Below are 27962 nucleotides of genomic sequence, written 5' to 3'. Positions count from 1 at the left end.
CTGCAGGTTCAGTGAACCGTTGGTTTTGCTTCATTAGACCGTAATCGGCTCAGACCCATTAGTACGGGGCTGGAGTCAGCTCCAATGGCTGTTTCAGTGCCGGTGCAACCGTTCAATTTTAGGTTTTTTAGTGATTGTTGGAATTGGCCAACTCCATCTGGTTCCACAGAGATTGCAACTTCTTGGTTTTAGTTCTATTTGAAACACGAATTCTCCAAGTCAATTGGGTTGGTGTATGAAACCACCCATATGGTGTAAGCAAGTCTTATCCATAAAATAAATGCCACTTATTAGCTATATTATCATTACTCTAATTAATTTTTAAATTAGGTAGTACCAATAAAATTATCAAAATTAAACCTATTTTGCAATCCCAAAGTAATAAACCTATCATTTTGATTGTCGATGATGACCACTTCTAGATAATTGGGATCATTTCAACATTAGGTATATGAGGGATCCAATATTTCTTCATGCATCTTCAATTTCAATTTTGGCAACGAATTTTGTATCAACAATGGACTAGAAAAGTTTCCTATCAATAATTAGAATCTTCTCCTAATTTCGTCAAACACCAAACCAATAAAGAACTTTAGCGTGATGAAATGTCAAGTTATTGGTAAAATGTTTCTGTCAATATTTTCATAGTGATGCAATTTATGATGTTGAAGTTTATTCGGGGGTTATTGATGATGTTTCAAGAGAAAATAATATTCAAGTTATAGATCAATTTTTATGTTTGGATGAATTTTTCTTTCCCGTTTTGATATATATATATATATATTAATTAGTCTTTGAAATTTAATTATGTTAAACTATTTTATTCTCCATTTAAAAAATATTTGTTCGTTTGCTAATTAAGTGGGACTAAATAGTATTAATAATAAATGTGAATAGGGACGACAGTGGAGTGGATACTTTTCAGAAATAGTCCGTTCATTACATAAATTGACAATAATCATTTTTTACAAAAAATCAAATTGAGTAAAAAATAAAAGTAATTTCATGAAAACATTTTTCTTTTTCAACCAAAATTCAAGTATTACAATTGAGTTTGCTTAAAGGACTAAATCTTTAATTAGCAAGCAGTAATTTACACCTTTTTTTTTTTTTTGGCTACATGTCATCAATTTGCAAGAAAGTAACTTTTTCACTTGGTATTTCTTCATTTGCTTTTCCCCCTATCACAGCGTAAAACCCTATTGATATTACCAGAGCTCCAACAACTCTGAAATAATAATAAAAAAAGAAATCGATTAATGAAAATGTAAATTAATGAATTATGAATATTTTACCTTGTCAAATGATAGTTGGTATTTTTATAGATTTTTAATATAGTTTTATTAGGATTTTTAGTATTTTTTTTAATTACTTTAATTAGTTTTTAGTTAATTTTATTTATGTTTTTGTATAAAGCTTCCTTAAATCACATTTCACTTGATCTTGAGGAATTTTACAGGATTTTTATAGGAAACCAGATTATTTCCTATCTACGCACTGGGAGAGTCCTAATTGGGAAGAAATACAAAGCCTAAACAGTTTTCTATCTCTAAAAGATTTCTTACTAGATATTCCAGAAAGTTTATATAAATAGAGAGACTAGCCACAGTCAAGGGAGAATTCATTGTATATTCCATCTTTTGTTCTATTGTTTTTCTCTCTCTCTCCAACACTTCAAGTATTCAAGATTTGTGTCAAGATTAAAGGAAGTCGCTTAAGCCAATCATTAACTAATTTTTATTTCTAAACTCTTTTCTTGTTTTATTTTCAATATTCATGTTGATTATGAGAATATTTACAAGTTTAATTGAGTTTTATTTAATTACTATGTTGAACTAAAACTCTCATACTAGGGAATACTAGGGATTTGATGTAGCTTAATTTTGATTCCAATTTATGATATTAGATTTGTTTTTCTTTGTTTATGATATAATTTATTATTGAACTTAATACAGTTTCTCCCATGGATTGATTTATTTCATTAATCACTATCAGGAGAATGGTTTTTGATATGAATAGGGTAATAAATTACATGAGAATAATAACTTGATGCGAAAGCTATATGGTTTGACTCATGGGGGGTTTTCATAAGTTAATGACCTTAGGTTATGAATTCATAAACAAACCATAAAACTTAATGATTTAATTCATGTTTTATTGCGCTATTGGAAGATAGGTAATTAGACCGGATTAAAATAGCTAACAATATATCGGGAGAGCTTGTTAGTGATTTTAGGGTTGTTTCCCCTACTTAAACAATTAAAATTGATTATCAAACTAATAAAATAAATTGGATAGAATTAAGTGAAGTCAAAATCTCTAGTAGCTTTAAACCCTTGATTTCTTTTCGTCGAATATTGTTGCTTGATTTCTTTTTGTTCTCTTTTATTTGTTTAATTTAAAATTTTAAAATAATTTCCCTTATTGCCATTTAAATAATAATATATTAACATAATTTTGGTACTTGATATACAATTCCTGTAGATACAATACTCTACTCATTTTATATGACTTATTGCAATTTCGTATACTTACCAAAATTACTGTCAACAAATTTATAATTCTAAATTCTTCAACTTACGTGCCAAGATGAAGAGGATCCCCAAGAAATATCACACCTGCAAAAGCTGCAATAGTAATTGATAATGGCTTGAAGATTGTTATGTACACAGGCCCCTTCCGACGTAACCCCATGCATGAATAATGGCGCTATAGCATGGCCCAAAAAACTATACTTTTGATAACTTATAAATAATTTGATTAAAAAACTATACTTTTTAATTTTTATTTTAGAAATGACATAATTAAGGACATAAACAATTTTTATATTTCTATGATAAAAATAACTGAATCAAATTACATTATTTAAAAACAGACGTATCTACAAAGAGAGGTTATGTCATATTATATTAGGTATATATTTTAAATTAATATGTGTTCTAGAAGATATAGTTCGAGTCTTTACCACTACAAATGTTATCACTAATTTGGTAAATATTATTTAAAAGAAAGCGTTTTTTCCTATTGTGTAGCTCACAACATTATTTTAATTCATTGGGTTTTCATATATAAAAAAATTATTATGTGTTCAGTGGTGACATCGCAAATCATAAATCACGAATCTAGGATTTGCCCTTTAAATATTTTAAAGTTATCCTCCTTAATTTAAAATCTCGATAATTTAAATGGTTGTGTACCTCAAGGATGCACCAAAGTGCATAAAGAAGATACTCTACAGCAAGCAAGGGGCCACCAATAAGCCAGTCAGATTGTGCAGAAGCAAGAGGCCAATGAAATGAAATGGAGTTTGTTGGAGATGAAGTGGGGAAAATTGTTGAGCTTTCGTAGAAAACCACCACTGCCGCTCCTGATGGAGCGGGTATAAAGCGGAAACAACCCTTAACGAAACCATATGAGGCAAACTAAAAACATTATCGAACAAATCAATAAACTAACCTCTTGAAGCGCAGAATCGCTCACCGGTCTTCTTTCCAGAGATCTTGGAGTCACCCACGATCTTCTGCAGTAATCCCTAACTATCTCTCTTTTGGAACTCTCTCTGAGTGGTAGAGAATAGAATAACGTGCGTCACTTTATTCTTAGGGTTTTCCAATCTTATATTAAAAAAAACTCTCTAGGAAGATATATTTTAATATAAAATAAATTAAATAAAAAATTATTTAATTAAAATAATATCAATTATTTTAAAACTAAATAATTTATCTATTATTTAATACACCCTTAACTTTCCAAATAATTAGGGCACTACAGGGACCGCAGGAATAAAATAAATCAGGCTACTAATTATAATAAGAACCTATATAGACCAACATATTCTTATTATAATTAATCATGAATTATTCCACTAAAAACTCATGACTGAACTCCTTATTTATTTTACAATTCCACAACATAATAAAATAATGTTCCCCACGTTAAGATTACAGATGCTGTCATTTAAATAACTTACTGACAATTTATTTAAATCACAATATAACTTTAAGATTGTCGCTCAACTTATTTCATGTGTCGGATTCAATATCCACCTGCAGGGTTTACACTATGAAACCTTATAAGCTTACTTAAAGTGCATCATCAATCTCTAAACCGAGACATGGATTCTATCATTAATTAATATTTCACAAACACAAAATATCTTTGCCCAATTCACCGAGAATATTATTCCAATAATGAAACTCACCCTTTAATGAATCAAAGCACAAGACAATCAATATTTGCTCATATTAAAATAAATCAAGATTAAGAACAATAAACATTATTTCTAATGTCCTAGAGAATATGTTTAACAGTCAGTACTAAACATCCATTCTCTACTTGGTCCAATTAAATACATACAAAATGTACTAATCACAATTATTGTTCATATGCTAATAACATTTATTTAATGCAAATTTCCAATTAAATACAAAGAAATAATTGTCAATAGAAAATCATTCATAGCTATACTATTACATATGCATGGTTAATAGTATATCTCTATCAGCTCCTCATATTGAAACTATAGTTCCAATAAGTTTAGCTTGAGTGCTTCACCTTCTCATATCTACATTCTCCATTCTTTACAAGTGGCACCCAATGAAAGGCTAGTTCTTAACAATCTAATTTCAAACTTATTGAGTAAAAGTTTAGTAAAAATCTTAAGGTAGGATTTTTTCAGGTAACTTATTTGCGCAAATCTGATTATATATGGATTAAGTATTTATAAACGGGTTTAAGATTGTGAATAAAAATGAAAACTCTTTTTGAAAAATTTCTATTTTGATTAATTTGATCGGTGATTGATTTATAAGCCCTATCTAGCCATGTTTAATCTATTCTGAAATAGAAAGGACAAACATATAAATACGAATAAACTTAAGAATTTTTTAGTTTTGATTTATATCCAGTGGTGTTCCAATAAGAACAAACTCTTTTATTTTTGATATAGTATTAAGGTAAAACTGTCCTAATAATAGTGACAATTACTCTTTTAATATTCACTTAGAAATGTAGTTCACTTATGTTGATCCTCTTTGATTTTATTTTTTCTTCTTTAATTAAAACCATCGAGGCATCTTTTTATAATTAAAACCTCTGAACAAATAATAAATAAAAATAGCCTTGAATTTGAGACACACCTGAACAAAACTGCAAGAGCAAAGGTAAAAGCTGGCGTTAGATTGCTCATGGCTGAAGAAAGAGTTGTAGAAGTGTATTCTAGACCTTTCTTTCCAGCATGCTTCCCAAGAAACAAAGTTAATTAAAAGTTCAAACACGAATTTAATGATAGCTTATGAGAGATAATTAATAATTACCCGATAAGCGCGAATGCAAATTCTATAGAGAAGAGGGAACTTGATTGATGAAGATACTGCTGCTCTGTAAAGGGAAATCAAACTACCTTTTTACTATTGCTTTGGATTTACGAACAAGTTGAAAAGAAAGTATGAATTAGGGAAAGAGAAATAACTGAAGACCTGTAAAAAATGAAGGGGACCGGTGTAAGAACAAGAGTTGCAATTGCATAATACTAAGCTATGAAAACAAAATAACTCATCCCTGTCAAAGAGGCTGCTTTGAATAAAGTGTTTAAACCTACATTTGTGCATTCTACAGACACCATAGCCATCAAAGGAAGTAGATCTCCGTATAAAAATCTTGAACCCATTTTCCTCTTTTTCTCTGTAGTGCTATTTCTCCACTGAGGTCTATTAAAGAATAGATAAGGGAGAGAGTAGCTTGCTTAATGTCGTATAAACACACAATTTGATCCTTGAATTTTTATTGAATATTCAATTTAGTTCAAAATTAATTTTGACACCAATTTAGGATACGATCAATTTACCACGTTTTTGCAAAATAACTTGTTATTTGACTTATATCTTATTGTTTCTGAATTCTGGCCATATTCGTTAGGTTTTGCTTCTAAAACTTGTTTGAAGTCTAGGCTATGTTTGGTATACTATAATTAATCATATAATAATATGAGAATTACATTATGCGACTGATTGCATTATTCAGTTAAACTTTTTTAATCTCATAATGTAACTGACATTACATCTATAATTTCATTACTTAAATTGATGTTTAATGTAATATTTATTACATAAAAAAATCTATGTAAAGCCCATTACATTCCTTAAAATTCATACTCATGCTCAACCACCACCATTCCACCACCACCGCAACCATTACTCCATCACCACCACCGCAACCACCATCCACCGCTTCAACCATCACTCTACCACCACCACCAACATCACCACCACCACAACATCATTATTAATTATTCTTTTATATTGTTATAGGAATAGGAAGAATGGAATGAATAATTACTAAAAACATTAAAATATCATAATTTTATATTGTAATTTAATTTATTCAATGAAAATATATAAGATTGTGTAAAAAAACTTTTATTTTATCACATTACATTTTTTTTTCTGACTTATTCTTTTTTAATTTTCTAGTCCAAATAGCTTATAGATCTATGTAGTCTTTAATAGCTTCATATGATGAATACTTTTGTATTCAAATATTTTCTTTTTATTAGTAATGATGTGGTGGTGATGGAGTGGTGTTGTGGTAGTAGTGATAGAATGGTGTTGTGCTGATTGTGATGGGGGTAGAGTGATGGTGGTGGTGGGAGTGGGGTGGAGGTGTGATTGGTGGTAGTGACATATGCTAAATTACATTATATAATTACAAACAAACGTAAAAGTAAAATGTTAATTACATTCCATGAAATTACATTTTTCATTGCATTACATCAAACCAAATATATTCGATTAATTTAACATTTTAATCACTTGACAAATGAAAATAATAATTATATTAGTTCAATAGAATTGATAAAGTATAAAAATTGAAAAACAAAATTAATTCTCATATTTTTTTTTTATAAATTATTAGTTCAATAATAATTATATCAGTTCAAATTAATAGTCAGCGTCCCTATCAGGTAGAAAACTCTAATAATGGCACAACGGCCCATATTTAACTTGCATGATAAAAACCCTATTGGGAGGAAAAAAGCATACCCCACAAAAATAAAATGTTGTCGCCCTTTTTATAAAAAAAATAAATGCCAAAAATAAAAAGACATCTAAGTAATGGTGGAGCACAAAATTTAAAGATGCTTTCAATATTATATGAAAAAAGATATAAAAAAGATATAAAAAGATATAAAACTATAGCAATTTATATGTTAGGATGTATTTGTCTTTTTTTAATTTGGTAATTTAGCTCTATTGAATTATTTAATCCTTTGTTTAGAAAGTGTTATTTTTATCATTCAAGAAAGGACTAAATAGTAATTTAATAGTAGTGCCATGGACAAAGTACTAATGCTAAATTAATTGTGATTAAAAGAAGGACCAAATAATCAAGTATTAACCTCTAGAATGACACTTCTTAGATCAAACTAATTAGTTTAATGGGATTAGATGTTAAACTAATTAACGCATTTATCAAAATAGCTTGGCAATTTTAATATTCAAGCTCAAACTCGAAACCTTTGATTAAGAGAGAATGAGTCTCAACCACTCTATCTAACTAATATAGGTAATTTAGCTATTTTATATGAATTAATTATACACAAATAACTGTAACTATAGTAATAATAATAATAATATAATATTTTAAGGAAATAGTTAAAACACTCAAAGTTTCTAAAAAGGAGCATGAAAGTGGAAGAAAGAGAAAACCTTATCCATACATCTCCTTTAACTAAACCACTATCAGTGGTTTTGAAACAAATCCCTCAAGATTATTAAAATTATTTAATAAATTTTCTCAAGAAAAGAGTTCAAATTTTCATTATAGAAAACTCTAAAATTACAGACATAAAAGCAGAAGTTTTTTTTTTTTTTTCTTTCCCCTTTTTTCCATTATGTTCTCTCTCGAACTCACATTTCCAAGTACACTTTCATATGATTCTCCTAATTCCTGCCTGTTACAGGAACAGAAATTGCCTTTCAAGTAAAATTAGGCACACTAATTATCTTCTCTAAAAGAAGCATTCCTTTGTAAAAGAGGGACTTTTTGACTGCTAAAAGCTTCATTGTTCTTCTCCTTCATTTGTCCCCACATCACACTGTAAAATCCAAGTGCGATTATAATAGAACCAATCACACTGCAATGGAAACATCACAAAACTCCATCATTTCAATGCCCTTATTTATTATTTAAAAGAAAAAAGGGTTTAGATTGGAGAACCAATAAAGAAATACCTGCCAAGACAAAGGGTTTCACCAAGAAAAGTGACTGTCATGAACACAGCAATAGCAATACCCAAAGGTTTGAACATGGCTACATATAAAGGTCCTTTCTTGCCCAAGCACCACGTGTGAAACCCAATTCGAAACAGACTCCCAAATACTGCCTAAATCACACCAAATCACAGGTTAATTATCTATTAATTCAATTAGGAAAAAATAAAAATATCCGGAGACTATTATTTGAATTTACATTTGTAAAATAAAATAAAAAAGGATAAATAATTTTGACTCAATTAGAAATATTTAAATTTAATTAATATTATTATAATATAAAATAATAGAAATTAAAAAAAAAAGTAAAAATATGTATTATGTTATACTCAATCAAAATAATTTAGTCCATATGCTGACATTAAAATTTCAGACACAGTGGGGCCACCAGCCATGTATAAAAAGGCGGGAACAGCGCTCTCATTGTCTCACCTAATTTTAATAAATATTTTTTTTTCTTTTTGTGATTTTTTAAATATATTAATATTTTCAGTGGAAGGAACAGAACATCAACTACCCTCAATCAAGCATATAAATATTATATATCATATGGAATTCCAGTTTTTCTATATAAGTAGCATTGCATATTCGACAAATCCTACGGAAAATGACTGCAATCATATGATAATAATTAATAACTAAATAAATAAATATAATATTTCCTCATTGCATGTCATCTTGGACAAATCCTATGGGAAATGACTGCAATCATATAATAATAATTAATATCTAAATAAATAAATATAATATTTCCTCATTGCATATCATCTTTGACAAATGTTATGGAAAGTGACTGCAATTATATTCAATCTAATTAAATATTCAATCTCTCAAATTTAAACTATTTAGAGGCCATTTAGATCGATAGATTCTGAAATTCGTAGATTTTTATAAAATTTATAAAATGTATAGCCTGTGAATTATGAAATCAATAGAATTTCCTATTCCATTATTTGGTTGAAAAGCATAAAACATAAATTTTGAAGATATTTCTAAAACAAAATTAATTGATTTAAATTTATCAATATAAATGATGGAATTAAGATTTTTTTTTTTCCTTCTAAAATGATAGAATTGAGACCATTATGAACTCTATCAATTTCATTAAATGTCTATTTATTTATTTATTAACCAAACAAAGGAATTTGACGAATTAATGAATATAAAAATTTCACCATTTAAATTCCATCAATTCAAATAATCTCTTAATTCTCTTGTCTAAAAAGTACAATTTCTGTTATCAATTAAGGAACAGAATAGCAAGTCAACAGTAAACTCAAAAACAAAAGTTAACGGATTAAATCCAAATATTATAGGATATTTAATATAAAAAAAAGCACTTTAAAATAATTTAACAAGGCTAAAATTAAACCTGATGGACAATCAAATGATTTTACCAAACAATTGATATGCGAGTGTTATTTTTACCTAAATAGATAATTACCCATTATAGAATAATAAATAAATAAATAAAATCTGGATAGATTTTCTTACTGTGAAAACGATGGCAATAATTTCAATGGCAGATTTCAATCTCCATGCATTTGGATTCCTTTCCAAAATAAGTGAGAAAAATGCACTTTGGATTGTGATAAACAAGGTGAAAAAGAACAGTATGGTCATTTCTTCTGGGTACTGCTTCACTGTTGCTCCCTGCGAATATGAATTCACAAAATATTTGGAATAAATGAATGAAAACATTCAATTGATCTAAATTTAAATTGAATTAAACATATATAGAATTAAATTAAATTTTTAGGGAAAGGTAATTAAAAAAAAAAAAAAATCACCTGGGCAATGGTCCAGGTTGCAGACAGAAGGCAAACAATTACAAGGAGAAAACCTCCAAAGATCCACTCTGGTTTCTGTGAGTGAAGAGGTTGAAGTTGAAGATGGTGAGAGTGAGAAGTTAGTGACTGGATCATAAAAATTGCAGGGCCTTTATATAGGGTCACTATAGATGCTCCTGTTACTGATACAATAGCTCCCGAAAGTTTAGCTTGGCTACTTGATCTTCTCAAATCTAGAGTTTCCATCCTGTTAATTTTTCCAAAAAAAGGTGGAAAAATTTCAAAGTCACCTCCATTCAAGACAAAAAAAGGAGAAAGGGATTTCCCAGAAACTGTACATAAAAAGGAAAAATGGGTATTGACCTTGTGATTACTGCAAGCAAGAAAGTGAAAATGGGTATAAGATTGGCCATAGCAGAAGAAAGAGTTGGAGAACTCAATTTAACAGCTGCTAAGTAAATTATTTGTCCTGTACTTCTGCAATAAACATTTTTATTAATGAAACTTCAGTCTATTGAAGGTCAAAAGATCACAATATCAAACACATACCCTATCAAACCCAGAAGGAAGAATCTAAAAAGGAGAGAGGGATTGATGGGAGCTCGCCTCTTCCTGAAAATTAAAAAAGAGTTTCAAAAGTCAAAAGTTTCCCTCTTTCCACAGAAGCAAGAAATTAATTAATAGTGAAGAAAAAGGAAGACAACCTGTAGAAGATGAAGTAAGGGAGAAGAATGAGAGTGCCAAGAGCATTGGAGTAAACAACAGAAACATATTTGCTCATTCCTTGTGATAAAGCTGCTTTGCTTATGGTTGCTATACCTACATCTGTGCACTCCACTGAGACCATTCCTGCAAAACATGCCAAATCCCATATCCAGGAACTCGCCTCCATTTTTGAGTTAGCCCTTTAGTGCGGCTGTCGTTGTACTGCAGACAGCTTCTTTAGACTTTTCTGCTCCCTTGAAACAGGAAACTAAAATACTTCAATGATTTTGTTTGTTTGTTAGGCTTATTTTATGAAATGGATTATGCACGCAATGATGGAAAAATTAACGGATAGATGGAATACATAAATTTATGTGTCAACTCTCACCAATACATAAATTTACCTGTAAATTCTAAAAAAAAAATTTTTGTGGCTCTCTAATTTTTAAAATGACTTTACGGTCTCTAAATTTTATTTTTTTTATAATATTTACATATTTTGCTATGCTCGAAACTGCAAATTGAAATGCACGCACACTACGAAAGGAGTGATGTGAAAAAAAGTGTCCACATGTACCTTTGCATGGCATCCATTTTTAATTACAAAAAAATAGCAAAATAGATATGCATAAATTCACCTCTAAACTTTATCATTTTAATTTTAGGACACTCTTAATTTTTTTTATTAAACAATTCGACTTATAAAATTACGTCTATTATACATTTAATTTTCAAATTTATTTTATTGAACACTTCAACTTGCAAGATTAGATCAATTAAACACTAATTAATAGTTGAAATTTTTGAAAATTATTAGTGTCGAAAGGTATGTAATATTATCAACATTTATAAGTTCAAATAAAATTATTGATATCAATGTCGAAAGGTATGTAATATTAATAAAATTTGTAAGTTCAGATGCATAATAGCCCATCCATAAAATTTAGGGTGCCAAAAAATAAAAATTATAAAGTTCAGACGTAAATTTACAACAAAAATAACACAGTTAAAGAAAAATCAAGTTATTTTATGGAAAACTCATTTGAGTTCAGAGCCCAAAAACCTCCCAAATCAAGAGCCAAAAAAAGTCTCTTTACCTCACATGGCCATGACTTTTGAAAACAAAGAACATGAAGAAGAAAAACAACTACAAGTAAAAAAAAAAAAACAAAGTTAAAAATAATATTTAAATTTAGAAATTACTTTTGCCGTTAAAATTAAACTATAAACAAACATACCTTCAAAGAACACAAATATAGTTTTCTACAATCTAGCAGGCTGAGATTTATTATTAGCAAAAGAAGACTGCTCAGGAAATAAAGAACTCAGAAATTAAAGATCACATAAATTTTTGTTTTCTCTATACTCTGTTTTCAAATGAAGCTCCTTTTCTTCTTTAAAAGACAAATTCTAGCTATTTTTGTATCATAGGGTAGGTGAGATAGGTAGGTAATGGTAGAGATGAGATAGACGGATTGATTTTGCTGCATGAGATGTACAGATTTGATGTCGCAAAACTAATTGACATCTATGTCATTGCATTCATGCATTATTTACTGTACCGAGATGCATAATTTATTATAAAAAATAAAATTTAGTGTGTAATTATTACAAAAATTAAAGTTTAAGGGATCATAAGTTGAAAGGCCACAAAATTTTTAGTGAAAGATTAAGAGTAAATTTATGTGCTCCGATCCCGGTCGACGCAATACTGCAGGTGTATGTGCAGAAAGAACACAGCTATGGACAAGGAACTCAGGTACAGTGTATACAAACTACATAATTTAGTGGATGTGGGGGTTACTATACATCATTCTTTTAAGCTTTATATATTAGTCTCTAAGTATAGTCGGTTGAGATTCGATCCCCAGTGGATCTATACCAGTTCAAAACCAATTAAAATTGAATCAATTGAACCAAGAAATAAAACCAAAACCAGCGAGACCAGAATCAGTCTCCAAATTTGGAGAACCACTTGAGAAGTTCCAGTTCGGTTTGTTTAAATAAACCACAAACTATAGCTACTTGAAAGCATATGGTGTGTTTACATATCACAATTCATTTAAATTTCAACCTGAAAAACAAAATAAGTGGAGAAGAATGAAATAAGAGGATTTACAGGGCTACAATGAGGAAAAGTTTTCAAGTTCATCCTAAAATCTAAATTCTGCACGGTTTTTTCAACTCTTCCTTCGCTTTCTTTTCAAGAAAGGCATTGCACTGAGACGTCCAATAGTTTCACTTCCAGTGGTTTTAGCCAGAGATGAATTGGCTTGAGAATGATCAACGGTGTCTGTCACATCTACACCATGCTTAGTTGGCTCAATAACAAAGGAAATCGTTGTCTGTCCATCTTGGACATCATTCGAAGTTCTTTCGTCACCAGAAACAGATTGAACTGGACCCTTAGGACAGTCAGCTTCCTTCATAAGACCAGAGGTATAGGGAGACTCAAATATCTCTCCAACAGCAGCCATAGATGGGCTGTGGGCAGCATCTTGGTTGGTACCTGTCTCACTTTCATCCATGCAAAACCCACCTCCCATCTCAAGGTAATGTTTAGAGGCATCAGGTTCACAAGGATAGCTATTATTGCTCACACCAGCTTGACCATTACCATCTTCATCGGTGACAAATCCCCCTCCCATTTCAAGATGATCTTTAGAGTTCTCAGGCAATAGGTCTTCCTTGTCATTGAGACTAGCACTGGAATCTCTACATACCTCTAGAACTCCAAATAAATCTGGTTCTACTGCCTCTTTATCAGAATTTTTATCATCCTGGTCTAATTGCTTGTCCACAATATCAATTTCCAAATCGTCAGGACTGTAACTTACAGGCTTCCGTGAGCGCATTGACTGGAATATACAAAAAAAAAAAAAAAGGTGAAAAGGTAAACCCTTCAGTACAGAAAGACATCACATGATAAACCACATTAAAAAAAAAAAAAAAAAAAAGATAATCTCAATTAACAGTCTTAGTGTAAAGCACCATCTTTAATCTACTGAAAGTTTTGACTCCCAACTTGCAAAAGGGCACTACACAAGCAATATTTTTTTATCAAATAACCAAAGCCAAGACAGGCAGTAGAGTGTACAGAAAGCTTCATGTAAAAGTTAAAACCAGTACTCATTTCATCCCATATATATAGGCCTAGTTTTGACTTTCAGATGGATTAAGGAAAAACTTAGTTAATATAGTTAAACTATATTTTTTGTGTAGTTCTTCCTCAAATACTCCTCCATAGAGTTCTGGAAATATAGAGGTACATTAAATAGAGGCATATTAAGAAATTAAACAACAAATGATCTTTTAAAAAAGGAAATAGGACTACATTGTGGGAGCAATAAAAAAGGAAAATGAGCCCAAATATATGGGACGAAGGGAGTAAATTTTTTCCAGGCTCAGGCATTTCCACTCAAGGGAATAGAAGAGTTGAATTCATAAGTAACATGGTATAATTATGGAGAAGCAGGAACCCTCACATTCGTTTGCGTGTTTCTATGAATTTATAAAAAAAACTACATAACGTATTGAAGAAAACATGAGGTAAGGATTGAGCTTACCCTCCGTAGTCCTTGTGACTCTTCTGACTTCTGCACATGATTTTCCAGCTTGTCATCTCCATCCGTGAAATCATCTGAGCTGGAGTTGGATTGTTCAAATCCAAGATCTCCTTTTCCCCTTCCCCTCCCCCTTCCTCTTCCACAGCCTCTACCTCTTCCTTTACCTCTTCCACCTCCATGTGATCCTTTATGTGTGCTTTTCCTGCCTTCTGCTTGCTCTCCTTGATTCTTCACTTCAGACAAAACAGGCTCTCCCACGGTGCTTTTCCTGGACCTCTTCGTAGCAGATTTTTCTAGAGAGTTGTTCTTATCGTTGTGAATACCTCCCTTGGCTCTCTTAGAAGGTCTCTCTGTTTTACAATCACCAGATTCATCGGGCATCACTGTTCTTTTCTCTCTACTTCTAGAATTTTCTTCCACAGCATTTTCCATCAGTTCTGAGAATTGATTTCCAGTAATCCCTTTAAGAGCTTTCTTGATTCTCTTACTGCGAATTTTTGCAAATCTTTCATTGAAACTGTAAAATGCTTCCATTCGTAGTTGAGTCTCCAATTACACAAGCCATAAAAACAGAAGGAAATCAGCATTTTCACAAAATAACAAAGTTACAAATTCAGAAGTGGAATGTTAGCAGACAGAATAAAAGAAGCGGTTGCTCAAGACATATGCACAAATTATTCTCTTTACACTGATGATCAATCTCTGCTTGCTTGCTTTTATCTTATTCAGTCTCCAATTGCTTGGATAGATACAATGCCAAAGCTAGGGAGCACTCTCTTTTATTTTTTGGGGGTGGCTCCAAATGTCTTAAAAAAGTTTACAAAGTAGTGCAAAAAAAAAAAATGTACTGATTTGGTCCCCTCTACTGAATTTTTCTTTCACCCTCTGATTTGGAGTCTGGCTCCTGGATGTGCAGGTGCAATTGTGTACACGAGAGAGAGAGAGAGAGAGAGAGAGAGAGAGAGAGAGAGAGAGAGAGAGAGAGAGAGAGAGAGAGAGACTAACCTCACGTTTATTATACTCTTTTAGAACAGGCAAAAGCAACTCATCTGACTTTTGAATGCCCCACCCAAACTTTTCCCAGCATAATCTGCGTGTGGCCAAAATAGGCATAATTTACAGACCATAAGGATGATAATTGCAAGACTCTCCAAGACACAACTCCCATGAAGCAAACAGACATTTCTCAGGGATGTTTACAGTTTTTTCAGGTGTAGCCAAAATATGGTTGAACATTGCTGGTATAGCAACTATTACCAAATCCCATGATATGTATGCAAAAGCAAAATGCAGCAAGGACAAGAAATTCAAGATGCATAGCTTGATATAAACCCCAGGCCTGCAACCCTCCATAAAAAAGTTCAAGGAAAAAACAGAACCAATATGACTCACTTGCGAAGAACTTGAATATCTGGTTTCCCCCAAGTGAAAGGCTCAGTTGATTTGTCCACTTGTGGGGAAGAATATGCAGAAAGGACTGCATCACTTGGAAAAGAAGAAGGAATGTGCCAGTTCTTGCTCACATTTCTCTGTATAAAATTAAAACCAATGATACTCAAAAAAATAGGGAAGTATAGATTGATTCCATTAGAAAGTTCACACAGCGAAGGACAAGCCTACAGTAGAAACTTTCTTACATGGTTAACCATGAAAATCCTCTGTATCTCTTGAGTGTTATCTTCAGACTGTTCTTGCTCATGAACTTGGGGAATGTTCTGGCCAAATGAATTGACTTCTCCTGTATTGCTAGTTGCACAATTTGAATCACTGTCACCAACCTTTGACCCTTTTCTTCTCATACTTGAACCATTTTGCCTGACAAACTTTTCTAGAATGGTTGGATCTGGTGATTCAATCCACTCCCGGAATTTCTTAAGGCCATCCTCTTCAGGGAATGCATTCACGACCTCAATAGCATTAACAATGCCAATCCCACTGCAAGAAATTACATCTCAATGAAGTCCATACACAAAATAAAGAAATCATGAGATCTAGTAATGCAAGCAAATGGTTCTTAATCTCCCATTATAAATAACCAATATAATGTCATTCGAACAAATTATATACAGAAAAATCGAAGGGCGTAAGAACACAACATAATACCTTCAGTATCTTGACTTGGTAAATTGAAAAAAAACAAATTAGTCACTATCAAATACCTAATACCCTCAGTATAATCACTCCCAAGAAGTAGAGCCATGCGAATTAATTTTTCCCTGTTTAGGCCTAGCTCTTTTTCAATATCCTGAAAAAAAAAAAAAAAGAAAGAAAGTATGAACATAAAAGGGAACCTGTAAGGACTCCCATGCAACTAAGTTCAGAGACTTGTCAAGTAAAGTAGAAAGAAAGATATATACATTGCAAAATCATGCCAAATAGCTATAAGCAAAAGAAAGAAATCAACAAATAAAGATCAAATACCACATGACTTCTAAATTATAGGGAAACACTAACAGCAAGGGAAAAAAAAAATCCCTGTAGGAGAGAACAGCAGATGATGCCATACACACCTTCATGAAGTATGTCTCAACGTATTTGCGATCATCAAATATATTTTTGTACACGTTTCGTGCCCCAAACAAGAACACATCAGAGTCGTCAGTCACAACACCATCAACAAGATTTGCAAGTTCCATATAAGCACATTGAGCTTCTGCTTCCATTGGTGCAATAATATATGGTAAGCCAAACATCTGCAGCAGTTCCTGCATATGATAGAACACTAAATTAATATCAGTTTACTCTCTCCAAGGAAAAACGTACTTTAGATTGAGATGTAATTGACAAGTAAAAGATCCATGTGCAATAAGAAGCAGGCACTCCTGAACGGAATTTTATATTCTTCACTAGTTGAGGTCCTTCAGGATGATATTACGGATTGGTTAAGGTATACATTAGCAATTTTATCCCTCAATAAATCTTGGTTGTAGAATCTTGTCCTTTGGAGCGATAAAAGAGCAAACCTCAGTAAAATATTTAAACATTGAGAAACAGTGTATTCAAATCATACAGCTTCACTTCTTTGTTAGGAGGTCATTTAATTAATTCATACACATACCACTGCTTGTAGTATGTTTTGATATAATTTTATGTATTCAATGCACAAATTTATGAATTTGTTGTGAAATAATTAGATACCAAAACAAATAATAAGTTGAAATCTGCAACTGAATCAATTATATCCTTCCAGTATCTATTATTTCAAGTTGAGAAAATAATGGATATATTGGAAACAAAGTTAAGAAAACTTCAAGCATCCACAAATTCATCAATTATAGGCATGTGATTTAGCTAAAGAGTCAAACAGAAGCTGAAGCACATGCCTGACATTCTGCAAACATCTCGCTATTAACTGATTCTGCATTACGTTCAAGCTTCTTCCATTCATCTCCCAAATTTATACGCTCTTGACCAAGAATAAATATTTCCTCCTGCAAACTGGCCTCCGCAAAATCAGCCTGCAAATTCTCATTTCTGCCAAATTTGTCCATGCAATTTTCATTAAACTGATTATCAGAATTCTTATCTCCAGCCAAGTTGGGTTCGACATCAGTGCCAACTGCTGAATCTTTGGATGGCTCCATGCTGGACATGGAAGAGTTAGCTATTTCAGCAGAATGAACTAAAGGATCAGTCTTTTGCTCCTCATTCACCAACATTGATATTTCTTCTTCCATTTTATTTCCCAAATCATCAGTAAGTATGTTTTGAGCTCCTTTACCAGATATTGGTTTACATACATGAGAACCATGAGCTGAAGATATATTACTTGAGGTAGATAACCCAACATCCTGAACCAAAGTATCTGAAGATAGCTCCACAGTCATGTGGGCCTCCTTTGCTTTCAAAGGAGCAACTGATTCTGCAGATCGCATTCCTCTGCAGAAATTTCCCCCTATACTTGCATCTTGACTTGATTGTGCAGTGTTGGAACCCAGATCTCTTACACATGATTTAATTTGCAGGATGCTCATTTTATCAGGATCATGTACTTCAGACAATTTCAACTGTCTCCCTGAAGAAGAAAAGACATGCGAGACATCAATTTGATCCATGCTGTCCAGCTTTGCACTTGTCAAAATTTCAGGCGAGTGTTTATTTTGTTGGTTAGCATCCTTCTCAAGCAGAATCGGCCTGCAAGTATTATCTTCAGAATCAAGGAATCCAACACCACTGAAAGCATTTTCTTCAGAGCATGTTTGCTTTTCATGCTCAGATAGTGCATGATTGAATTTCTCATCTCCAAAATCCTCAAGACTTCTCCTTATCGCCTCCTGCAAATCAGCCTGCTCCTCCAAATAACCTTTGGAAGCCAGTTTTCCTGATTCAGATGGGAGTGAGAAATTTTCAACATCACATACTCCTTCCTCCCATTCCACTTCACTATCTGATCCAATGTTGCTTCCCTTAGGAGGGGGATTACTTTCTAGTTCATAATTATTGCCTCTCACTTCAATAATTCCTTCCTCCCAGTCACTATCTGAAACGGAATCAGAAGATTCTCTTCTTAATGTACCATTGTCAACTGAAGAGATTGTAACCGGTTTTCCTGCTACTAAAGAAGTAAATATTTCATCATCACTTCCCAAACTCTTACTTTCACCATCAACTTCAAAAGATATCTCTAAAAGTCCTTTATTATTTAAGATGGACTCTGCATTTCTCTCATTCAATTTAACAGAGTCACCATTGTTGTCATTTGAACTTTTTACATGCTGTATTTTACTGGGAATTCTTTTTGGATAACCAATGTTATCTCTATTAACCTCAGACTGAGCACTTGCATTCTTGTTTGCATGTGTTCTCTCATGTTCAATCTCTTTCATTAAATCCAAGTTCCTTTGCAAATCACGGGTCATGCGCATCCCCATGGCTCTCACCCTACTGACTCGAATATGACCCCTTTCATCCAGGTATGTCTCAACATCTTCATCAATTACCTGTCTAGATTCATGTGGAACCAATCCTGTCACAGTATTGGACTTACTAGTAGACAAGACATGAGCTAAAGAGTCTGAAGACGAATGCCCTATTGACCTCTGTTGTTGCTCATTTCCATTTCTATACACTCCAGCAGATGTCAGCAATCTAATGTGTGCAAAAATGTAAATATCAAATAAAGATGCTTTCACATTGACAAGAAGCAGGCCATACAAATGAAGTTAAACTCAGAACAATAGTTTTCACTTTTCATGGATCATGAGTATGTAAAGGTAAAAAAATGCATAAAGCAATAAAACCACAATTATTTACTGTTTGTCCCCTGTAAAGGATGATGAGAAGATAAATTCTCTGTTGGCTTCAGAGGCTATCCTTGAAGTCTGAACACCACTCACACCCTTTCCAGAAGCAGCTTTCTGAACTTGATCTATCTCCCGGCGGAAAGCAACAGTTTTAAGGTAAGCCTCAATTTGTAGCTCAGAAAACTTTTCAGGTGCCTATATGGGCAGAACAAATAAGATGCAACTACAAGATTAAGAAGAAGCACTCATCAATGTCAAACATAACACTATTGACAGTAACAGCACCATGACTATGCAAATTAAATATACAGCTTCATGCTAGATTTCTGGTTAAGTATATCCCAAATTAAACCGCATTTACAATTTCACAACGCTATACACAATATCTATAGTACATTCACATGAAACATGATAAAAAACATATATTCAAGAACCAACCTTCTTGACTTTTTGATACCTTTGCCTATTTTCTGCCATCAACCTCTCTCTCATCTATATAACGGAAAATTTTAAATTAGCATCAAAAGACAAGGCTAATGCAGTTGAGCAATCTGGCAACTCTTTATCCAATATGGAATTACTGGAATCACATAACTGAAAATTTACCTGAACAAGAAGATCGAGTTGCATTGATGGTGGCAGAGCTGCTAAGACAGCTGGATCAACCCTGCCAAACAATGCAGGCTGCAAAATAAAGATCGAGCAGAACCACCGTTAGACATAGACTGTAAATGCAATCCAGCATATGCACACAGTGAGAGGTGAAGTCTACTTCTCAAACAACAAGAATGCCGAGTGCATTCTTCAATAAGATAACATATGGTATTCGATTAAATTTCGTGAGTCAACATCCTATGGACATGGTTTGAACTTAAGCTTTCAATTAGGCCAGCCAACCTAATGACGAATAAAACCTGCAATCTACATTAATTCTCATCAACAAAAATTTCACATCTTTAAATGGCATAAACTTACCAGTATCATTTCCTCGTCTTCATCTCCGCTTTCCTCCTCAGAAGGAATTGCAGCAGCAGATGTAGATGCAGACTTAGTTAATCTCTCAGCTTCCTCGGCAGCAATAGATGCTGCCAACCTAAACTAACTCATTAAAACAATCAATGGCACAGTCAACTAGAGCTTAAAATACAAATAGTTTCTAGAACCTCATAACAACTTACATTTGATCTAGCTTTTCCTGGTTGTAGTTCTCTTCTAGATCATTTCTCTCTGAACTACCCCCTTCCATGTTTGTCAGATGATCTAGCAAAACCTCCTTGCCCCTTAAATTAGTCTTGTGATCCTCACTTTGGTTTCCAGTATCCTTTGCCAATTAACAAAGAGAATTTATGATTAGCATCAATTATCCATATGGGATGTGAAGAAGGCAACTATGAATCAGCCAAGCCTATGGTGAGTATTCAGCCTTTTGAGTTAATAGGTTTATGTCCCTTCAAATTAATATCATTTCTTTCATCTTAACAGCTCAGAAATTAAAATAAAATATACTTCCTCCGCCCATTTTGTTTGCTTTTTATTCCTTTTTTGGATGTCCCAAAATGTTTGCAAGGTTTCTAAATTTAGATATGTAAACAATTATTTTTCCCATCATAACCTCTATGATTGTTTATTAAATGAAGGACTTTTATTAATATCTTAATGAGTTAAAGGTTAAAAAGGCCAAAATAACTTTTGTTAACTATATTCTTAATATGCGTGTTCTATTAAAACATGCGAACAAAATGGGACAGAGGGAGTAATAAAAAATTTCAATCACCTAATGCATATTTGGTATAGTTATTGACAACAGTTAGGACTAGAAATACAACCGTCAGAGTTAGCAAAAATCAATGTCGGTACCATACAAAAAAAAATGATATCTAGGTAAAGCATACGCAATCATTTAAACTAATTCCACATCTCACAACAACCAGAACAAACTTCCACAAAGCATGTGAAGACAAACCTGATTTTGCTTCAGCAAAATAACAGTGAAAAACAAAGTAGTAAAATAGAGAAGATAGATTTATCTTATTCAGCATATAGTCCACAGGTGAAGGACAAAAATCCACAAATAATCAATAGAGTTCTAAGCAGAAAAGTGAATCTCTCACGATTTAAGGATCCAATTATGAGTTCAAAAATCACTCAAAGAGAGCAATACAATGACATGGTAACTTGGATGAAGGTCCATACCACCCCAAGCACAGCCTGACCTCATAAAAATTTGCACAAGTCACAGTCTTCTCAAGGCAAACAGAACAAAACAAAAGGAATAAAATGTAAGTACCAGATCAAATAAGATCCAGAATTTCAATTCATGTACAATCACAGTAATTGAGATCAAGCAGTCATCAAATTTCAGTTAGCATAGCTTATCATTACATTTGGCAATTGTGCAAAAAAACGTTTTACACTAAGATCAACTGTAAATATATAAATGCAAGAACCAACCTTCTCAACTCCCTGATTATTTCTGTTGTCAGACATCGATCTCTCTCTCATCTATAACAGATATCATCATCAATTCTACCATAACAAAATAAACCAGCAAAAGTGAAAGCTGAAAAACCAGATCTGAAAAGAACCTTTAACCTTATAAACACCAACTCTTACTTACCAGAAGATCAAGTTGCATGGATATAGGCAGAGCAGCCAAGACAGCTGGATCTACATGTCCATACATTGCCGGCTGGGAAAAAAAATTATGAAATAATCGTGCATTTTGAAGAAAACCCGACATAGATAAATCTTGCAACCACAAGTTAGCAACATTGTCTTTCCCAATGAAAGAATAGTGTTCCATCATGACATATTTACAAAGTTGTACTGGCAAAAGAAACCAAATAAATTAAGCATCCAAATTATTCATCATTTTTGAAACACTTGGACCTTCTAGATTGCCAGCCTATGAATTTAGCTTACTTATATAATGGTCCTCAAACTTTCCAAAATTAACAATTTCAGAAAATGGTAAATCAGACCAACCAGTTAACGCAAACCAATCTAATAATTCTTTATTCCTAAAACATAATGGTTTACCAATATGATCTCTTCATTCTCATCATCATCCTCCATCACCACAGCAGGATCTGCAGCAGCAGATGTTGATGCATTGTTATTTAAATTCCCATCTTCCTCGGCCGCAATGGATGCTGCCAACCTAAATCAATTCATCAAAACAGTAAATAAAATGTTTTCTAACCAACATCAAAATTGTGATTACAATTACCATGATGTATCATCTTACATTTCGTCTAACTTTTCCTGATCATAACTTTCCACATCATTATTCTCTAGAATGTCATCCTCAACATGGGTCTGATCTGCCAAAATCTTCTTACCCTTAGCATCATTTTTCTGGTTTTTTCTCTGATTCTCAAGATCCTTCGCCAGTTCTTTTAGCCTCGTTGTCTTGAGCTATCAGCAAAAAATCGAACAGAAATGGATAATAATCCATATATGATATTAACATGAAGTATGAAAATTTACCCAATTTATAACTTGCTAAATGCTACAAAACAATAGACAATCTTATACTGATGCATTGTGCCAGTCAATATAGGTTTATCATTCCCAAAACTATACAAATCTCATCACCCAAGAAAGGCAATAGTGGCGTCTAATAAGTTCAGTAGAATTCCACTTAAAACCAATAATAATTACAGCAAACTACCTGAAAAATTCAAAATAATTATTATATACAACCAACTCACATGATTAAGAAGTAGCTTTTCGGCAGTTTTGCGAATCTTTGCCTGGGCGTTCTCACGCTGCCTCCGTCTTGCAATCACGGTGCGCCGCTTAAGAGCGGGGGTTCCTCCGTCGAAGACGAACACAGGCTTAGTCCTCAAATACAAGAGCTTGCAAATTCGTCGAAAGAACCCTAGCAAATGCGCGTTTCGTACCATCTCTCCCTTCTCGTCTCTCATCGCCTTCATGAATTGAATCATCCATATACTCGCATCTACAGGGACAGAAGAAAAAAGGGGTAAATTAAAGAAAAAAAAATCATTATGCTCTGTAATTTGGTTAATTTGATTTCGCGGGAACAGTACTGTGGCGTACCGATTGCGAGCTTTTTGCCGGCAAGGGTTTCCACGGATACGCGACGGCCGACGGGAGCTAGTAAGTCCCATAGACCGTGGACTCCCATCTCTGATCAGTTTTTGTCCCGCCTTTTTCCGTCTTCTGTCAGTGAAGAAATGAGAAATGAGAATGAAAGCATTGGACTAGTTCAATTTCAGTTATGGCAATTTGATGCTTGCCGCCAAAGAATGACAGTACCATTGGAAGGAAAATCTAGTGTAAAACGACACCGTTTTTGTCCACTGGGATTTTTTTTTTTTTTTTTTTTTTGACAAACATTTAAACTGTTTATTGAAATAGAAATTCGCTAAAATATGTGCTTTTTGAGAAAAAAACGACGCCGTTAAATGAAAACCATTGTCCTATAGGGCCTCAGACTAAGATTCAATCAAACCACTTCTCGGAAAACTATAAAACTGGAGGGAGGAGCCAACCCGCCACAAATTATACAGGCACATTCAAACGCGAGCAATACGTGCCTCATGCGAAAACATACGCACGTGATCCATCTTCGTCTCTCAAAATTTGCCGTCTATCTGGTCACTTTTTGTGCTCCACTGTTCCAATATTTTTATATAAGAGACCTAACAAACAGAGTTCTTTCTTCTTCAATTACGGAGATTCCAACATCTTTTATCTTGTGATTTTGTCAATTGGGGTTTTAGTTTTAATTTTGTGATATTTGTTTACAGACTAGATCTTGAATTTTGGTGTTTTACTAATAATAGGTCCCTTTTTGATGCTTGATTGATCTTTTTATGATTGCTTGAGTTGAATAAAGGAAAAACATATATGCATTAGCTTCAATTTGGTGATTGATATATATTTTTGTTTACCCGTGAACATAGAGCAAGTTTATGACAGTATTTATTGGTATGTTTTAGTATTTCAGTATGCATTGCTGATGATCTATGCCTTTCAGTGATGCCATTACATAATAGAGCTTCACTTTAACTTATCTTTCTTCATGCAATTTGAATTGCTTATAAAAAGGATAATCAAAAAACAAAAGAGGGGGAAAACCATCTTGTTGATGTTTATGAATAATTGGTGTAGAAGAGTTACATGGCAGTTAGTAATTGGGTTATTTTTCTACTAGACTGCGAAATAATGGGTTGGGTCACTCTGACTTGCTCAGTTGCCTAGGAATTATCTAAGATATATGTTGAAATAGTTGCATGTTACTATTGTTATGACTATATGTTCAGATGGATTTTGGTATTCAACAAGGAAACAATGAAATTCCTGTTTGCAGCTTTTGACATTATTGTTATAGAGGGGATATAAAAATTGGAATTGGTTGGTTTTGATGAAAATTCATGAAGTAATGAAAATTTATAATTGAGTAGAAAAATATGTGTCCATGCACTTGGTAGGATCTGGGTTGGGAAAGTTTATCACTTATATCTGAGAATCTGTTTTGGACTTACCTGTAATAATTGTTGTTACATGGCAGGTTGGTAGCAAAGAACATCTGTTAAATGAGAGGATGTCTTCTCCAAGCAAGAGAAGAGATATGGATGTAATGAAATTGTGAGTGTTCTTCTCTTTTTATCTTTGATCATTGCTGTCTCTAATTTTCTTATGGTTCTTTTACTGGCTATAAGGCTTGTTGCCATTATTTATGACTCACTGATATGTAATCTTTAGTCTCATCTCTAGTCATTATGTTTCAAACTACATGATTGCGTTTCCCATGATAGTTGATGCGTTTGGTTTTTTTTATTTGACTTCTGAAACTTAAGCATCATTTCTCGTTGCTTTCAGTTCAAATTAATTTTCTAGGTTGTTACCATTGTAATGGTGTTTCTGCTCTGCTGTTTTCTTGTTCTGCAGGATGATGAGTGACTATGCTGTGGAGCCAATCAATGATGGGATTAGTGAATTCAATGTGGAATTCCATGGACCAAAAGAAAGTAATTTTCTTTTTCTATATCCTTTCTACTGTTTCCTTTAACATTGTTCTAGAGACCCCCTCTCTCTTTCACATAACACATAATGTGCACATATATGTATGTAAACAAAAATATGCATTATGTTGTTATAAAAAAAAAAAAAAAGAATGGGAACAAGAGATTGGGCAATCGCATATCTGATTTTTTTCCTTATTGCTTTATTCATTAATATTTTCTATATAATCTTAATGGTTTCAGGTCTTTATGAAGGTGGTGTTTGGAAAATCCATGTGGAGCTACCAGATGCTTATCCATACAAGTCTCCTTCCATTGGGTTTCTGAATAAAATATTTCACCCTAACGTTGATGAGATGTAAGCTTTCTGGGAAAACTTAACACTTGTCTTTTTGTATCAGTTAGATATTGTTAGCCATGTGGTCTAGTTGAACGCTTGTTAATCCATTTTACTGATCACAGAACAGCGGACATACTGGCCTCTTGCTACCATTTTGAAAATTATTATACTTGGTTACAATCCTTGTTTGCCTTCTCTTCAATATTGCCTTTGTAGTACTAGGACAAAAAGCATTCTGTAAATTAGATTTTGACAAATTGCTAAGCTCATGTTCTATTACCAGTGGCAAAAATGCAGTTCTTTCACTGTTCATCATAGTTTTTATTTTGAGGCCACACTTACATTAAAATGTTGAAATGCTGAACTGTCTCTTATTTACATGGTGTAGTACTTTTTTTTATTAAAGTTTTCTAGCTTATTTCCTTCTGTAATTGACAGGTCTGGTTCTGTATGCTTGGATGTCATCAACCAATCATGGAGTCCAATGTTTGGTAATTTCAAAATTATTTATATCCTCATTGTTGCAACTAAATGTATCTGCTCTTTCCCCATTAATTTCCTGATATATCTGTAACATGCAAGTTCATAGCAAAGCACATACACTCAAATCAACATTCATCATACAGCCTTTAATCCACAACTCAATTCATGTTATGCTGTTTAGTGAAAACTCTATATTTGCTGAGCATATACTGTAAACTGTGTCCCTGGATCATTGGCTGTCTTATGTAAGTTGGCATCCTCACATAAACCTCCTTTATCTTTATTTATGCTGTAATGTTGACATGAGGGACCAAGCATAATGCAACAGCTCTTGATAAAAACATGGATGCACACGTGACAGGTTGCATGTTGTTTGGCATGCAAATGATTTTTCAAGGGGACCAATATATGGGATTGTGATGGTAAAAGAATAATTATCAGAGTGGTTCTCTTCTCTCATCTTTCCTGAATTTTGTTGTCTTTTTATCTTTTCTGATGAGACAAAAAAAGGCATATCCATTAACAAAATTATAATAAATTAAATAGTTCTCTCATCTTTCCCTGTAATAAATCTATTTGAACTCGATTCTTACCATTCCAGATCTTATTCTAATCACCTTCCAATAAGAAATTATGGTGATCATAGATAAGTTTCAGTATTTATAATATTGACAATGATGTTATTTATTTATATGATTCTCCATTTAATCTGTCTCACTGGACGTTGAGGCTTAAACTATCTTACTATGGCTTTCTGTGGCTGCAGATCTTTTAAATGTATTTGAGGTTTTCCTTCCACAGCTGCTGCTTTATCCAAATCCTTCAGACCCACTGAATGGTGATGCGGCATCTCTAATGATGAAGGATAAGAAACAGTATGAAGAAAAAGTGAAAGGTGAAACCATTTTCATTCAATTTTATATATATATATTTGGGTTATTTTATGCTTGCAATTTAATTTGAAGTATCAGGGAATTATTATTATCACACAAACCATTATAAATGAACCTCACTCAATATATGTTCTCAACTTTTTGGTTGATGCTGGATTATTATTATGACAGAGTACTGCGAACTTTATGCAAAAAAGGAAAATATCAGCAAGACACTCTCAGAAGATAGCAATGAAGATAACAGCGATGAGGAAATTAGTGACGGAGAAAGCACATCTAGCGATGATAATGTTGCTGGTGATGCAGATCCTTGAGGGGTGCCAATCTGTTTGATATTTACCTGTCCTTTTCATTATTTTTCAGTTACTAGTTGGTCATTTATTCAATTGCTTGTAAATTAATGAAGGATTAGTTAAAAGAGAAACCTTACATTTATAACAAAAATGGTGTTTATCAAGGACATTAGATGTAGTGAAAATATGTAATCGTAAATAAATACAGTGGAAACCTGGTATTTAGTTTCCTCTTCCGTGGCAAGTTGTATGCAATTATCATTTGAATTACTTATATGGTTAATTCAAGCATTTTTCATATTCACATTTTAAGCCTCTGATTCAGCTTAATCTATAGCTAGATAATGTTTAGAAGTGATCAAAATGAAGTTTGAAGGCTCTAT

The 27962-nt window shown here is 32.9% G+C and overlaps 3 protein-coding genes and 1 pseudogene across 6 annotated transcripts; 1 reads left to right on the top strand and 3 right to left on the bottom strand.

The window, feature by feature from the left end:
* Positions 1 to 1116: 1116 nt before the first annotated feature.
* On the bottom strand, positions 1117 to 5668 carry LOC149492488 (WAT1-related protein At5g40230-like; annotated as a pseudogene).
* Positions 5669 to 7768: 2100 nt separating this feature from the next.
* Positions 7769 to 11090, bottom strand: LOC105641934 (WAT1-related protein At5g40240). The gene is made up of 7 exons (XM_089715974.1): positions 10765 to 11090; positions 10610 to 10672; positions 10424 to 10537; positions 10061 to 10307; positions 9765 to 9923; positions 8232 to 8383; positions 7769 to 8134 (listed from the first exon to the last, which is right to left on the bottom strand). Exons 1-7 carry the CDS (start codon positions 10950 to 10952, stop codon positions 7996 to 7998), a joined length of 1062 nt encoding a protein of 353 aa, XP_089572100.1. The 5' UTR covers positions 10953 to 11090; the 3' UTR covers positions 7769 to 7995.
* Positions 11091 to 12689: 1599 nt separating this feature from the next.
* Positions 12690 to 23832, bottom strand: UVH3 (5'-3' exonuclease family protein). The gene is made up of 19 exons (XM_012226584.4): positions 23640 to 23832; positions 23288 to 23538; positions 22822 to 22991; positions 22614 to 22734; positions 22192 to 22263; positions 22026 to 22076; positions 20753 to 20895; positions 20550 to 20667; positions 20181 to 20258; positions 20013 to 20066; positions 19585 to 19769; positions 17655 to 19419; positions 16842 to 17036; positions 16491 to 16576; positions 15969 to 16266; positions 15724 to 15860; positions 15337 to 15421; positions 14332 to 14877; positions 12690 to 13623 (listed from the first exon to the last, which is right to left on the bottom strand). The coding sequence occupies exons 1-19, from the start codon at positions 23725 to 23727 to the stop codon at positions 12946 to 12948; spliced, it is 5121 nt and encodes a 1706-aa protein (XP_012081974.1). The 5' UTR covers positions 23728 to 23832; the 3' UTR covers positions 12690 to 12945.
* A 209-nt stretch (positions 23833 to 24041) lies between these two features.
* LOC105641918 (ubiquitin-conjugating enzyme E2 5) lies at positions 24042 to 27883 on the top strand. 4 transcript variants are annotated; one of them, XM_012226573.4, is made up of 7 exons: positions 24042 to 24199; positions 25117 to 25193; positions 25497 to 25576; positions 25814 to 25928; positions 26349 to 26401; positions 27160 to 27288; positions 27458 to 27883. In XM_012226573.4, exons 1-7 carry the CDS (start codon positions 24143 to 24145, stop codon positions 27598 to 27600), a joined length of 654 nt encoding a protein of 217 aa, XP_012081963.1. In that variant the 5' UTR covers positions 24042 to 24142; the 3' UTR covers positions 27601 to 27883. The 4 variants fall into 4 exon arrangements, with proteins under 4 accessions (XP_012081963.1, XP_020538345.1, XP_037491580.1 ...); XM_020682686.3 differs by having other exon boundaries at positions 24055 to 24156; XM_037635652.2 differs by having other exon boundaries at positions 24078 to 24160.
* The last annotated feature ends 79 nt before the right edge of the window (positions 27884 to 27962 follow it).

Source organism: Jatropha curcas, chromosome 11 (genome assembly GCF_041381405.1).
Source record: "Jatropha curcas cultivar XTBG-Jc1 chromosome 11, XTBG_Jcur_1.0, whole genome shotgun sequence".
In the NCBI taxonomy this organism is placed as follows: domain Eukaryota; kingdom Viridiplantae; phylum Streptophyta; class Magnoliopsida; order Malpighiales; family Euphorbiaceae; genus Jatropha; species Jatropha curcas.
The sequence above is the reverse complement of the archived record's forward strand: the minus strand, read 5'-3'. Positions and strand labels throughout refer to the sequence as shown.